This window comes from Macrotis lagotis, chromosome 1 (assembly GCF_037893015.1).
Source record: "Macrotis lagotis isolate mMagLag1 chromosome 1, bilby.v1.9.chrom.fasta, whole genome shotgun sequence".
Taxonomy (NCBI): Eukaryota; Metazoa; Chordata; class Mammalia; order Peramelemorphia; family Peramelidae; genus Macrotis; species Macrotis lagotis.
In genome coordinates, this window is record NC_133658.1 from 319,503,039 (window position 1) to 319,518,225 (window position 15,187).

Genomic DNA, 15,187 nt, shown 5'->3' on the forward strand with positions numbered 1-15,187 from the left:
GGTTAAGTGACTTGCCCAAGGTCAAACAGCCAGTAAATATCAAGTATCTGAAGTCGCATTTGAACTCAGGTCCTGTACTTTATCCATTGCACCACCTAGATGTCCTCTGCTGAGAATCTTAATGTGACTGTAGTGAATTATCTGCATATTTCTTTTTAATCTTTCTCTTTACTCATCCCTTTTGTTTTTTTATACCAATCATTTCCTGATATGCCCTTCCCCCACCAAACCTGCCATTATAAGAAAAAAGACTAGTAAATTCTACCAACAAAATAGATGTCTGATAGTACTTGCAACTTCTCTTATCTCTGTGAAGAGGGATTACCTCCGTTCTATAACATAAATTAACAGAGAAGCCATTGGGGCAGTTAGGTGGTGCAGTGAATAGAGCACCGGCCCTGGAGTCAGGAGGACCTGAATTCAAATCCAACCTCAGGAACTTAATAATTGCCTAGCTGAGTGACTGAACCAGAAGCCATCTAGCTCAGCTTTTGGTTATTGCTAAGCTGTTTGTTCATTGACAGTTTGCCCATGGGGTGATGTTGACAGTTAATGAGCCCAAAGTTCTCAACACCTGGATTCTGGGATGACCCAGTGGAGGTATGTTAAGTTTCTGGAGGGCAGGAATTGTTTCATTGTCTTTGAATCTCTACTGCCTAGCACATAGTAGGCCCCTAAATACTTGTTCCAGGTGTCAGAGTGCTTGGAGATGTAAGCTATCCACATAGATTGCAGATATTTGTGAATTGTTTTTCTCTCAATGAAAATTTTTCATCTTGTAGGTTCTTCTAGTCGGATGGGGATTAGAGCCCCAGAGAGAACATATGTTTCATCTAGCATACTGGTTGTTGAATATATAAACTCAGGCAAAAACCTTAATCATGAGACTTGTTAGCACCTCTCTAAGGCTGTATTTAAGTTGTGACTTTTTAGGATTGAAATCTAAAAACTGATACACAAATGGTTTTTTTAAGGAAATAACCAGAAAAAAGTCACTAAAATTTATATAGCACTTATATGTAAGGCACTGCTAAGTTTAACTAGCTGCTATTTTACTGTTTTCTTGAAGTGTCCAGACATTACAATCTAGAAACTCAAGACTAAATATATAATAGATGATTTAGAAACAGATTTTCTATGGTAACATTTAAGGAGACTACATAGATATAAGCGGTTTTGTATTAATGCCATAGAAATGAATTAATTCTTATTGAACTCTGAAGTGACTTTTCCATAGGCAGTTCATGCTGAAATGATTAGACTCATTCTTTAGATAGAAAGTTGGCCTCTTCTGCTGAGGCTTTCCAGTATATCTATGACATTTTAAGAAAACAAAACAAAATGCTTTAATTAAGTTCAATTAAGGCTTCCAAGCTATATCACAGGAGTAGAACTGTTTAGCGAGCTAAATGATAATTTGGGAGAAGAGGTAGAAGTGTGTATGAACAATATTAAGAAATGAGAAAATTATCCAACTTCCATTCAAATATGATTCTAGTTATGAAAGGAAACCATCTGTGATAGGTATCTGAGGAGCCATTAGAATTGAAATTATTTTGTATTTGGTAAATTAATATATAATACACAGCTGAATCCAGAGTGGGACATGACCAACCTTTCCCCAGTTCACTTCCAGGAATAGTTGGAATATGGGAAAGGGGGAGGAAACCTCCAATAAAACCTTGATCGGGTCTGAAAGTAAACAGAAAGGAATGGAAAAAACTCACCTTGCCCAAGAATTCTTAGGAAAGATTGAGTTGTTCATGAATGATCTCTCTGCCTGATGGCTCATCTTTCAAGGTCCTTCTGGGTCCAGGCTCCCTCTCAGAAGGCAGAGAGGTCTGGTCTGGGCAGTAATATTTACTACTTCCTTCCATCTTTCAATCTAATAGATCAACTGGTTTTCTCAGGCATCTGATAGATGGACTGCCTCAATCACTTAATTCCTGTGAAATAATAGATGAGTTACTTAACCACTCTGTGCCTCAGTTTCCTCATCTGTAAGAAATAATAGCACCTATCTCACAGGTGTTGTAAGGCTGTGAGTACTTTGTGAACTTTAAAGTTCCATATAAATGCTAACTTACTAGTTTCTTTGGTGCTGATTAAGAGCCCCAACCTTAAAGAAATGGTACTACCAAGGTTCAAATCTTGCCTCTTAACCTAAGCTCTATGATCTTAGGCAAATTACCTAATCTTTCTGGGCCTCAGTTTCCTCATCTATAAAATGAAAGGGTTGGACTAGATAGCTCCTATGATCCCTCTTTTCTCACATTAGATTTTTTTTAAACATTCATTACTTTTTAATATCTCATAAATTGGAAGTCTTACTGTGGAAATGATAGAAATTGACACTGGTGAATAAGGCAGGGTGGAGTAAAATGAAGCCTGTGTGACATATAATTAAGTGTAACTTGAGTTGGGGATGAGGGGATCGTTATGGGCTAGAATGTTCAGGAGAGACTTTCTGGAGGATGTGGGATTTGAACCAGGTCTTGGGGAGGAGATACAGAAATTCTCCAGTATTTCTTGTTTCAGCCCTGTGGATAGCATTTTTCTTGCAAGCACAGAAAAGGCACATACAAACACACACACACACCTCAATTAAAAGCCAATTTCTCACTCTTCCCCCTTTTGAGGTCTGGTCCAGCAAATACTAAATTTTCAAGTGGTACTAACAAATCAGATAATCATACAGACATTTCAAGAAGGTATTTTCTCCCTTCTGTACATTAAAGTGCATTTAGGAGGTTTGTGAGACAGCATATCCAAAGAGGCAAGGAAGTATGAAGAAGGGATGTGATGAATTAGGGATATTTCAGAGTATCCTCTTCATCTTGAGTATAGCCTATTGGTATCTGCTGTAGATACACACTTTTTTCATTCTCTCCTGTCTTCTTCAGAAGATTGCAATTTCAATTGTCCTTTTTCTCTCAGTTTTCAATCTGTCTCAATTAACTGGTTCTTTCTCTGCTTCTTTCAAACATGCCCAGATCACATCTATCTTACATGTAGAAACAATTAACATTTTTCATTTTAAAAAAAATTTTGAATTTCAAATTCTATCCCTCCCATCCCTCTGAGTTGGCAAGCAATTTGATATGTTATACATGTGCAGTCATGAAAAGACACTTTCATATATTAGTCTTGTGTGAAAGAAAACACAGACCCCTTCTTCCCCCTACAGAAAAAATAAAAGTAAAAAAAAACATAGTACAATCTGCAGTCAGACTGTATCAGTTCTTTCTTTGGAGGTAGCTAACATTTTTCATCCATTTGGAATTGTCTTGGATCTGTATATTGCTGAGAATAGTTAAGTCATTCACAGTTGAGGAGAAACTGAGACTGGTGACCTTGTACAGCCCTTCCTCACTTAAATCCAGTTCAGTTGCATGTCATGGCATCACTTCACTGACGTCATGGGCTCTTTGAGAATGAAGGACAAACAACACAATTGATCACTGCATGATGTGGTTACTGTGTACAATGTCTCCTGGTTCTGCTCACTTCACTTTGCATAGTTTATATGTCTTCTCAGGTTTTTCTGAAAGCAACCTGCTCATTTCTTAGAGCAAAATAGCACAATTATATACTTGTTCAACCATTCCCCAAGTGATGGGCATCTTCTCAATTTGCAATTCTTTGCCACCACTAAAAGTGCTGCTCTTAATATTTTTGAACTTATAGGTCCTTTTCCATTAAAAAAAAATTCCTTTGGTATATGTAAGTCCTAGTAGTTGCTGGGTCAAAGAGAACCCACTGGGCATTGTTCCAAATTGCTCTCCAGAATGGTTGGATCAGTTTGCAACTCCACAACAGTGCATTAGGGTCCCAATTTCCCCACATCTTTTCCAGGATTTGTCATTTTCTTTTTGTCATATTAGCCAATCTGCTAGGCATGAGGCGGCACCTTAAAATTATTTTAATTTGTCTTACGGAGTAGTGATTTAGAGCATCTTTTCAATGAATGTAAAATAGCCTTGATGTCTTCTTTGATGCCTGTTCATACTCTTTGATCATTTATTAATTGGGGAATGACTTACATTCTTTATCAGAGAAATTTGTTGTACAATGTCCCCTCCCTTGCCCCAATTTTCTGCTTTCCTTCTGATCTTGACTGTACTGATTTTGCAAAACCTTTTAAATGTAATCAAAATTATGTTTTGTATTCTGTAATGCTTGTTATCTCTTGTAAAGTCACAAAGTCCTTCCTTTTTCATAAATCTTACAAGTAAACTATTCCATGTTCTTCTAATTTGTTTTTGTTTCTACTCTAAGGTCATTTTTGAACTTATCTTGGTGTATTTGGTGTGAGATTTTGGTCTATGTCCAATTTCTTCCAAACTCTTTCTAGTTTTTCCAGAAATTTTTGTTAAAAAGTGAGTTATTGGGGTGGCTAGGTGGGGCAGTGGATAAAGCACCGGCCCTGGAGTCAGGAGTACCTGGGTTCAAATCCAGGCTCAGACACTTAATAATTACCTAGCTGTGTGGCCTTGGGCAAGCCACTTAACCCCATTTGCCTTGCAAAAACTAAAAAAAAAAAAAAAAAAAAAAAGAGGGAGTTATTGTCCTAAAAGCTGGGATCTTTGCATTTATCTAATACTAGATTACCATGGTCATTATCTATTGTGTACCCAATCCATTCCACCAATATACTGCTTTATCTCTTAGCCAGCAAGATTGTTCTCTAACTTAAAATACCTTCACTATACTCCACCATCCCTCCCCCAGTTATTGTCCTCTATGTCTACTCCTTTTCTCAGCCAAATACCTAGAAAAAAGTTGTCTACACTTCCAGAATCCACTTCCTCTCCTTTAATCCTCAGCCTTTTGCAATCTGGCTTCTGATCACATCACTCAACTGAAATTGCTATCTTCAAAGCAATCAGCAATTTATTGTTCAATCTAATGATGGTTTTTTAATTATACAAGACACTGCTGACCATCCTTTCCTCCTAGATACTCTAGCTTTCATGACATTGCCTGTCATAATTCTTCTGCCTGCTTCACCTCTTTAGTTCTCTTTGCTGACTCCTCCTCATCACAAACCATAACTGTTACTATTTCCCAAGTTTTTTCCTGGGCAGTCTTTTCTTCCCCTCTCCAATCTCTTGGTAACTTCATCAGTTATCATTATTGTTTCTATGCAGATGATATGTGTATGTATATAAAATACATTTATGCAAATACATATCTAGAAATATATTCACACATACACATATCACAATTATATCCTAAGCTTCAGTCCTAGACTAGCAATTACATGTTAGATACTTGAAACTGGATGTCCTCAAACTAAACATTAAAAAAAACCCCAAAAAACAAAACTACTCCAAAATTGAAATTAACTTTTCCTCTAAATGCTCACTTCTTAGAAATTTCCCTATTTCTGTCAAAGGTACCATCAGACTTCTTTCCAATGTCTCAGGTTTGTAATCTTGGCAGGATTCCCGATTCCACACTCTCTCTCACCTCATGTCCATTCTGTTGCCATATTTTGTCATTTCAACATCTACAACATTTTGCATCTGATCTCTCCTTTTTAATTCACAATGCTAACACCTTAGTTTATTGCCTTTTGCCTAAATTAGTGCAATAGCCTCCTAATTAGTCTCCCTCATCTCGTGAAAATTTATCAGCACCTACTATATATCAGGACACTGTGTCCATAGATATAAAAAGAGGCAAAAAGACAAGTCTTTGCCCTCAAAGGAGTTTACAATCTAATGGGTAACCACTCCAATTCATTCTACACAGCTGAGTCATAGGATCCTATTCAACTAATTCCATTGGTTTCTTACTGCCTCTAGAATTAAACCATAGATTCATTTGATTAGTTTTTAAAGCTCAATATAACCTAGTCTCAACCCACCTTTCCAGCCAAATTGACTTTCTCTTTGTTCCTTACTCATGACATGGTGTCACCTAGCCCCTGCCTTTAAACTTTTCATCCCACAATACCCTCCCTCACATCTCCTTCAGAGTTCCTCCTCTTTGAAGATGCCCCTCCTGGTGCCTTACAGGTGACCACCTTCCCTTCCAAAGGGTCTTCAATTTACCTACTTCGTGTTTGCATTTATTAGCTTCATGTTGATGCTGAATACAATTTTATGTGTACTTGCTGACTCCATGAGAAGCTAAGTTCTGTTCAACCAGAGATTATTTCATTCCAGTGCCTCCCACCTAGTTGGGGCTTCATTTACACTTGGAGATGGATTTCTAAAATGGACGAGCTGAGCAGAGCTGCAAAGACTGTAAATCAGATTTTCTGAACACATTTCAGGGATTTCTTGTTCTTAACTCTCAGGATTACAGCATTAGGGTCACTCATTACAAAACATGTTCAACAGATGCCTCTCTTTCACTTCCCAAAACTACTGCACAGGAAAGGCTCAGAAAGGCCTCAGAAAGCCTTAATGAAAGCCATTTCTCTGTGGATTTAGAGGGCCTTTCCTTAAGTGCCCAAAGAGAGGTGGCATGTGATGGAAATTGGCAGATTCCAAGAGTCTCACCTTTGACGCAGACTGTGCCTCCCCAAGCAAGCCGCATGGCCTTTTTGAGTCTCAGTTTGCTCATCTTCAAAGTGGAGATAATTGTACTCACCAGAAAGGTGAGGCTTATTCACCAAATGAATTAAGGATCTAAAAATGCTCTGCAAATCTCAGCTTTCAGTGGAGTTAGGTAAGTGCTGGCTATTATAACCTAAACTACAGGAGCCCAGAGCACTTGGGGTCCCACTCTATCCCAGAATTCCATCCATCTACCCTCACACAATCATGGACCTTGATTTTCGGTGAAAAGCATGGCCAGCTCCTCCAAGAATTTGGTATCCCAAACGGGCTCTGGTTGAAGGCACCTCCAGATGGTGACTGGACATCAGACTCTTTTTATTCATGTTTAAGAGGGACCAGTCCTGGCTAAGGAGGAATCTGGAATCCCGGAATTGAGAAAAGGGATGCTAATAGCTTCTCCAAATCAGAGGCAGCACTCAGGAAAATGCTTTGTGAATTTAAAGGGACAGAGAGAAGTGTGTGGATAGTAACCTTTAGAGATTTTATTTCGATTGGCAAATCAAGGGAAGAAATCAAGAGTAGCAAACTCCAGCAATTTTAAGGAAATAAGTTTTAATGCAGATTTGGGCTAGAACAGGAAAGACTGAAGAAAAACTTAGTAAAAATTGCTGATTTTTGAGAAAGAAAAAAAATTGGGAATGTGTCTTTGAGAAAACAATCCTGTCTTCTCAGCAAACTGAAGCATTTGTCTGGTGTTGCTGTGTATATTTCTTTTAAATCAGCATTTATTCCTCCATCTTCCACCCCAAGGAATTGGGACTGCATTCTTGGAAGGGCAGATCTACTATCCAGAGAAAACTTGGTATTCTAGTAATAAGGCATTGGTACTTAATATTATGATTTGCTCTGTTGATTTCGTAAGAAGTCAGAAATGTGAGGCAGTGAAGCTCTAGGGATTATCTCATTTCGTAGTGGGCTGGGAACCCCCAGGCTCTACTCCTTTTGGGTAGGAGAAGGAGCAAAGGCCTTGTGGGAATCTGCCATATATGCTTCTATTTCCTCCACAGTTCGAGGTACACAAGTCAACAGCTCCATGCCATTGGCAGTCACCACCACATCCTCCTCGATGCGAACCTAGGACAGACAGACATATATACCCATCACTGTGGTGCTCATATTATGGTCCTAGGTGGCCCAGATGGGCAGAGGGTTTGTTTGCAATACCCTGTGTTTTCCTTTCTTGGAGGATACCCTGTTACTTTGAGGGTGGGTATGAGCCCTTCTCAAATAGGATTATTGTAACCCTGGGCAAGCAACTTTTCTGAGTCTCAGATTCCTCATCTATAAAACAGGATAATGGTAGCATCTACCTTACAGAGGATGGTGAGGTGATAACCTGTTTAATATACTCTGCAAACCTTCAAGAGCTATGCCAATGTCAGCTATTCCAAAACCCCCAGGACACCCAGGAGGGACTCTATGGACTTACTCAGGGGCACTTGGTATGGGGGGGGGGGTAATAAAAGAGCTAGGGGACTAAGGAAAAGGGGGTGGGGAGCACTTGGACTTTCCTCCAAGGGTCTTGCTGGATGACTGATCTCTTGTGGGACTTCCAGGAGTGGAATGGGAGCTTTAATAGCTCCAGTGTAGGTCTGGTTTCTGGGATGCCCATTGCCTAAGATCTGTATTGGTCACATCTTGCTGTGGGTTTCTGACAATGGGATCTGTGGCTTTTCTTGGGGTCAGTGTGGATAATGATGAATGGGTCACTCACTGGCCACTTGGGGTCAGGAGAGTGAAATCCTAAGAGCCACTTTGTTATTCCTGCATAGAATCACAGTCATAGCTTATGGAAACCTTTCCATCTCCCAGGCTTATACCTGGTCAAATCCTAACTCCCTATTTAGTGTCATTGGGTCCCTAAATGCTCAGGAATGGTAGGGAGAATGGAGCAGTTCATCATTAGGGCTGGAAGATTCAGTCTCTTCTCCCTTAAACTCCTACAGAGAAATCAGGAGACAATAACCTGGTAGGGGTGGGAGTGACTTCTTGGTGAAGCCAGAGGCTCCAGGCTGGAAGAGGAGCTTTCCTAGAAAAAGGGTAGACTCAATTCTTTCACAGGGAACCAGTCTGATTCGTTATTTAAAACTACCTCTGTCAGACCCTGGAACCCACAGGGCTTACAGGTAGCACTAATTCTTATACTCTTCTCACATATGACCAGAGTGACTCTGGACTGGCCATAGGGTTGAATCTGGCTTTCTCCTTCATAGAAAGTCAGGGCCTAAAAAATGTGCTCCAAGTAAAATTACATCTATCGTGTAAGAGCTGAGGATGGTGTTAAATCGAAGCAACTCGGGCGCTGCTGACATGGCCACAGCATGCACTCATTATGGAGAAGCAGTTTTTACATACAGAGGATGCCCCTGGCCCATTAACAGGACATGTGCTCTTGGCAGCAAGGAGGGGCCATCCTGAGCTATCCACATTCTTCTCACTTGGCTTTCCATGTGACCAAGGACACGTGTCTTTGAGATTGCTGGCAGACGGGTCATCTTGTGGCCAGGCTTGAAGCTCCCCAGCTCACACGGGGACAGAATCCATCTATTTATTAGCATCATGTGCTAACTCAGGGTTACCCAGTCCCATAGCCAGAGTGTGTCCGGGATGCTCAGGAGGGACTCTATGGACTTGTTGAGGGGCACTTGGTGTTGGGTGAAATAACAGGAGACACTCAGTTCATGTTGGGCTGAGCCAAGGCACATGAGCCCCGCTGAGTCTGTCTGCCCCCCCAAACATGGTCAGACCTGCTTCCCCTCAGCGGCCTCCCCAACCAACTGATAAACTTCTTATCTCCATGAACTGTCAGTTCAGGGAGATAACAATCCCACAGCTGCCACAAAAGATTCAACAGAGAAGGGCAAAGTCCTGGAGATTTGTTAGTCACATGCACACTGGCCCAAGCCAAAGCAGGAGCTATAGGGCCAGGCACTGCCCCCCTGCTGTCCAAACTAGGACACTTCCACTGCCCTTTGGGCTCTGGACAAGGTGCCTTGTCTCCTGCCTTGTCTCCACTATTCAGTGTCATGGCCAAGTCTTTCCCCATGAGGGACTGTAGACCATTCCATATCTGGACCGGTTGGAAGCATCAGACTTGCTTAGTTTGTAAATAAGAAGGCTCTGGGGATGTGAAAACCATCATGTGGAAGGGTAAAGAAGGTCTGTTTCTGCTTAGGCCCAGAAGGCAGGACCAAGAGCAGTGGGTAGAAGGGATGGAAAGGTCAGGTGAGATTTGATATGAGACAATTTGAACTGAGATTTTTCACGCAGTGACTAATCAAGCTGCTTTCTTGATGTTAATACTGTAGAGAGGACTACTGATCAGATCTGGGCTGAAGAGAATTTCTTAAGTTTCTTCCAACTGGGATGTTAAGTTTGTATCTTTAATAATTATGTAGCACTTTAAGATTTGCAAAGTGCTCTATTGGTAGTATCACAAGAACTGTGCGAGATAAATGGAAGTGGTCCTACAACAAAGGGTACTCACCCCACCAAAGCCCCGGAAGCGCTGCAGGATGTGGTTATCGATGAAGCAGGCTTGCGCAGGGTTGGCCAAGGCCTGGTCGAGGAGGTGGTCAATGAAGTAAATGCCTGGCTCCACAGTCAGCACCATCCCTTGCTCCAGTTTCCGGGCTGTGCGCAGGCTCCTCAGGCCTGGCTCATCGATACGTTCCACGCCCTGGCAGAGGAGGGAAGGAAAGGGAGGTGGTGGTCAATGCCTGCTGCAAGGGGAGTGGGAGGTGTCAGAGCCCCACAAGATGTACACCCCCTTCTTCCTGTCTGACTGGGGGCCTGGACAGACAGCCAGATGACAGCCCAGAGAGCTCAGACACTACCTCACTGGTGAGTTGCCCACATTGGGTATAAGTAGAGAAGCCAGGACCAGGGCCCAGATAGCTCTCAAGTCAGCCCCTAGACGGGGGCCAACCTCATGATGAGCTCTGTTTTTCCTCAGGTCCAGAACGGCCTCCTTCTGCCCCGAGGATGAGCTCAGGCCCCACCTCCTCCAGGAGCCTTCTCTGACAATCCCACCTCACAACTCTAATGTGGCTCAGGATACAATGTGGCCAGCTTTTACTCATCAGTCCCCAATGATTTCCCACCTGTTATTTTTGTCTTGCAAAGTAGACTGTTCTCTCTTGCAAGAGAACGTCAATTATTGGCTGCTCTCCCCATTTCACTTCTCCCAATCTTAGCCAAGCTGGGTGAGGACTACCTCAGGGAGTGGCTAATCTGGCCAAGATTAGAATCAAATGTGCAGCCATCAACATCCCAGGGTTAAAGGTGCTCAGAGATGGGACAAGACATTAAGAGTTGGACATGGGGCTTTGCAGAACCTGGTTTTGACTTTCCCCTCTCTCCTCCAGGACACACAGAACTCCTTGCCAAAGACTTGCTGAGCTACTTTCCAGAGTTTTCTCTCTGATGATGTCCCTTGTGGAGGATCACATACTGACCCAGGAGTGGTGGGACCCAGGGGACCTGGTCCTGAGCTCAGGACAATGTCCTTGATCAAAGGCTGTCAAATGACTTCTGGTCATGGCCTTTTGACCACATTCTCCCTGACTTCTCTCTCTGTGTCCTCAGACACAGAGGTCTCTTTACTCCTCTTCCTCCTCCTCCTGCCTCACTCTCTCCCCCCAACCCACACACCCATACACTTCAGCATCACCCCCACCCCATCTGAACCTGACCCTCTGAGTAGTTAAAAGAGAAGCTATGCTCCTTATGTTCAGCATATATATGGTGCTTGCTTTGGCTCCAGACATCAGCTGGGGTTTCTAGCAGCCCTGAGGCCAGGCTTCCAGACCTCTTCCTCAGCTGACCTGAGGATGGGCCCCTCTCCTGGCTGGAGGAACAGTTTACCAAAAGTCCAACAAAGCCAAAAAAGCTCTTAAGGCAGCTTGTGAGGCCTCTCAGGGCTGTTCTTTTCCCTTCTAAGAGAAATGTGGGAACATGGTCTCATGAATCCTGTCTCCTGTGTCTCTCCCTCCACCTCCCCAGGTTTCCAGTTTGCCTTCCAGGGAGAAGCAAAGGTGCTGTCACAGCCCAATCTGAGCCTACTTTTGGCATATGCACATGCCAGTCCATACATGTATGTGAAAAGATACAATCATACATATTTAGAAACACATACATATACTGACATCCATATACTGACAGATGTAGATTAATATAGACAAACATGCAAATGATACAAAACCCTCAATCTTTCTCCAAATTCTCCATGTTGTGATGGGATCTTAATACAGTAACCCTTTAGACAGTGGAATACGTCTGGAGGTACTACTCTGTTTTGTGAATACTGATGAATGGGTCAATCACTCGCCAATCAGGAAAGAGGTCTCTATTACAGTGCCCCAGGGATCTGTCTTTAGTTTTATACTATTCAATATTTTTATCAGTGAGTGGATAGCAAGGAAGGAAGGATAGCAGGTTTATCAGATCTGCTGGTGATATAAAGCTGTGACAGATTGTTAATATCTGGAGCCAGACCATTGCCAGACTTAGGTTAGAACAATGGGCCAAGCCTAAAATGAAGATTCATAAAGACAAATGTTAAGTCTTATGAATGAGTTTTTAAAAAAAAATCAACTGTCTAAGAATAGGAAGGGAGAGTTATTATTATAAAATTGTTGTTGTTCAGTTGTGTCTGACTTTTCATGGCCCCATTTGGGATTTTCTTGCAACTGGGGTGGATCTCCAGTCCATTTTACAGATAAAGAAACTGACTTGGCTAGGATCATCCAACTGTTATCTGTCTGAGGCCAGATTTGAACTCAGAATGAGGAGTCCTGTTGACTCCAGGCTTGGCACTCTGGACACTATGGCAACACCTAGCTGCCCTACTCTTAGAAAACCCCAGGGAGTTTAGTGGACTATAAGCTTGACAAGAGTTAACAACATAGCATGGTAGGAAAAGTACTGATGCAATTTTTGGGTGAGATGAGAGGTAGTACAAGTGAGGGGGACAGTCCCACGGAGGTGCCTGTGTCAGTCCACATATAAAGTAGCATGTTCAATTCCAATGGGCACTGACAGTCTTCAGAGAAGGGAAACCAAAAAGATTTGGAAGCTGGAGGTCATTCTTTGGTAGGATGAGCTGAAGGACCCTAGAATGTTTAGCTTAAAAGAAAGAAGACAATTATAGAATCCCAAAATGGAATGGGTTGCTCTAAGAGAGAATAAATTTTCCTTCATTAGAGGTCTTCAAGCAGAGACTGGACAGTTTTACACATGGCAGTATGTTGTAGGAGTTAGACTAGCTGACCAGTGAGATTTCTTTTAAATGTGACATCCTTTGATCAATAATAACTTAGATATATACATATACACATATATATATGTGTATATGTATGTATATATGCATGTATGTATGTATAATACTCCACTGTACAGATGAGGAAACTGAGGCAGACTAGGAGTTAAATGACTTGCCCTGATTACAGTGTCAGCAAGTGTCTGTGGCTAAATTTGAACTCAGATCATCTGGACTCTAAGTCCAGTACTCTATCCAATGCAGCTCCCAGCTGACCCTGACCACCCACCCATCCATCCATTCAATCATTTCAAGAGAAATCTCTAATATAGATATATCAGAGCTATAAGTTCCCTTAGAGACCATTCAGGTTAGCTCTGCCATTCCACAGATGGGGAAACTGAGATATGGGGAAGAGGAATGACTTGCTCAAGGCCACATATTGAGTTACTGGCAAAGCCCAGCCCTAGAACCCAGGTCTCTTGACCCATAAGCCCATGGTCTTGTGTCCCAGAAGCAGCAGCTTGAGCCTGAGGAGCTATGGAAATGTGTCGCCCACTCCTAAGTCAGGTAAAGGACAGGGGGGGTGGGGAGATATAATTGATTTGCATATGAGTTACCCTTTCTCCCAATCTGCATTTCCCAATCATTTTAGGATAATTTGCTACAGTTTCCCTCTATCTTGTCTATTCTATCTCTTGTGCGCCTGCTTGCAACATATACCTCCTACAAAGGGAAATAAGGAAATGGCATGGAGTTGTGAGGAGCACTATCAGCCAGAGGGCACTGTGTTAGTGGACCTCTTCAAATCCCAGGGCTGCTGCTTACTCTTGTCCACTTTCTAAGCCTCTGCTCCTCATCTGGAAAAATGAGGAGCTCAGAATAGCAGACTTATAAAGCCCTTTCTAATTCCAAATGTAAGATTCAGGGGTTGGGGAGGGGGGGGCGGGGGAAGCTTCCTAAAGAGAATTCTGCTTTGGCAACTATCTGCATATTCATCAAGGCCCTCTATATTCATCAGAAAATGAACAGTGGTGCTTGTAGTAGACAGCAAATGATGGTGTATGCTTGTGTGCATCAGCCAATGAGAGTAGTGACTGTGAACATTGGTTAATGATGGCAGTGACTTCACTTTGGTCATGATATCTGTGTGCATACACTGTTGGTGAAGGCTATACATTAGCCACTAGCAATGGCTATCTGGATCTATTGCTTCTAGTAGTGAGTATCCCATGATTCAAACCAAGGCCTTGACAGGGCAATTCTAGGCTCAGTGAGCACCCCTGCCTGCACTGTGTGCCCAACTAATAGGGTTTGCCCCAACTGACAGCTTTCCTTAAGCCAATAGCAAAGAGAAGATCCAAATCCATCTGTAGGTTTTAAATAAAACAAATTACTTTTATAGGCAAAGCAGCATTTTCCCTGCACTGTTTATCTGTCACAGGAAAAGAAGCAACAAGCATACAAAGGCTGCTTACTGGAAAAGATGAAAACATTTTGCTGCCAATTTTCTATGTTGGAAAAAGTCGCTCTGGCGACTAATGAATAACGAATCTCAGCTAACAATGTCTGGAAGCATCTACAATTGGCGCATAACATACTTTATGATAGACAGAAATTAGGAAATTAAAACTCATTTTGTTTCTCAAAATTTAACTGTTTACACTTGAGGAAAAAAATAATTGAATAATAATGCTTTTCTTGAGCAATTTTTTTCCCCAAAAAATCTTTCTCGTGCTTTCAAAATATCCTGCAGCCAAAAGGCAAAGACCGTGCATCTTAGCTAATTAGACAATAAGGCATGGTAGGCGTGAGCAGCTTACACAATCACTTCCATTGTGAAATCAGTGCTCAGCCAAAGGGCCAATGTATGCAGGGCATGCTCATGTACTGAGACCCGGGAGCACACACCACCACTGGGCCCAAGGAATGACCCTGGGCCTCCTGCTGGCTTCTCTGTCTAGCCAGCCCTTGCTCACCAGCCCTTTCTTGGTCAAAGACAATTTTAAAAGCCTTTTCTCTAAAGGGCAGTGCTGTCTAGATGAGTGAAGGGGGCATCAGACACATAGCATAGAAGGCTGAATTTAAAGAAGTTTTGGATTCAAATTCCAGATCTGATACTAGCTATTTGACCAGGGGCATACTTCCACACTGATAAGCTCCCCTACCCCCCAAACCTGCCCCAGTTTCTTCATATATAAAATGAGCATATTTCCATATCTTCTTCTTTAGTGAGTTATTATGAGGGAACTATTTTGTGAAACTTAAAGTGAGTTGCTATTATTTTTAAAGCCAGAAGTCTCAGCTTCAGTAAATCATCTACCTTGGTCTCTTTTTTTTTTAAGGTTTTTTTTTC

The 15,187-nt window shown here is 42.1% G+C and overlaps 1 protein-coding gene across 2 annotated transcripts in view; it reads right to left on the reverse strand.

Moving 5' to 3' along the window:
• Positions 1 to 4,561: 4,561 nt before the first annotated feature.
• The window catches only part of PEPD (peptidase D), a 249,686-nt gene continuing 239,060 nt past the window's right edge, over positions 4,562 to 15,187 (reverse strand). Inside the window, exons 13-14 of one of the 2 annotated variants that reach the window (XM_074211491.1) lie at positions 10,060 to 10,251; positions 4,562 to 7,646 (exon numbers count right to left, since the gene is read on the reverse strand). In XM_074211491.1, coding sequence (XP_074067592.1) covers positions 7,506 to 7,646; positions 10,060 to 10,251 — 333 coding nt within the window. In that variant the 3' untranslated portion in view covers positions 4,562 to 7,505. The remainder of the gene's footprint in view (positions 7,647 to 10,059; positions 10,252 to 15,187) is intronic. The other variant, XM_074211492.1, reaches the window with a different exon arrangement.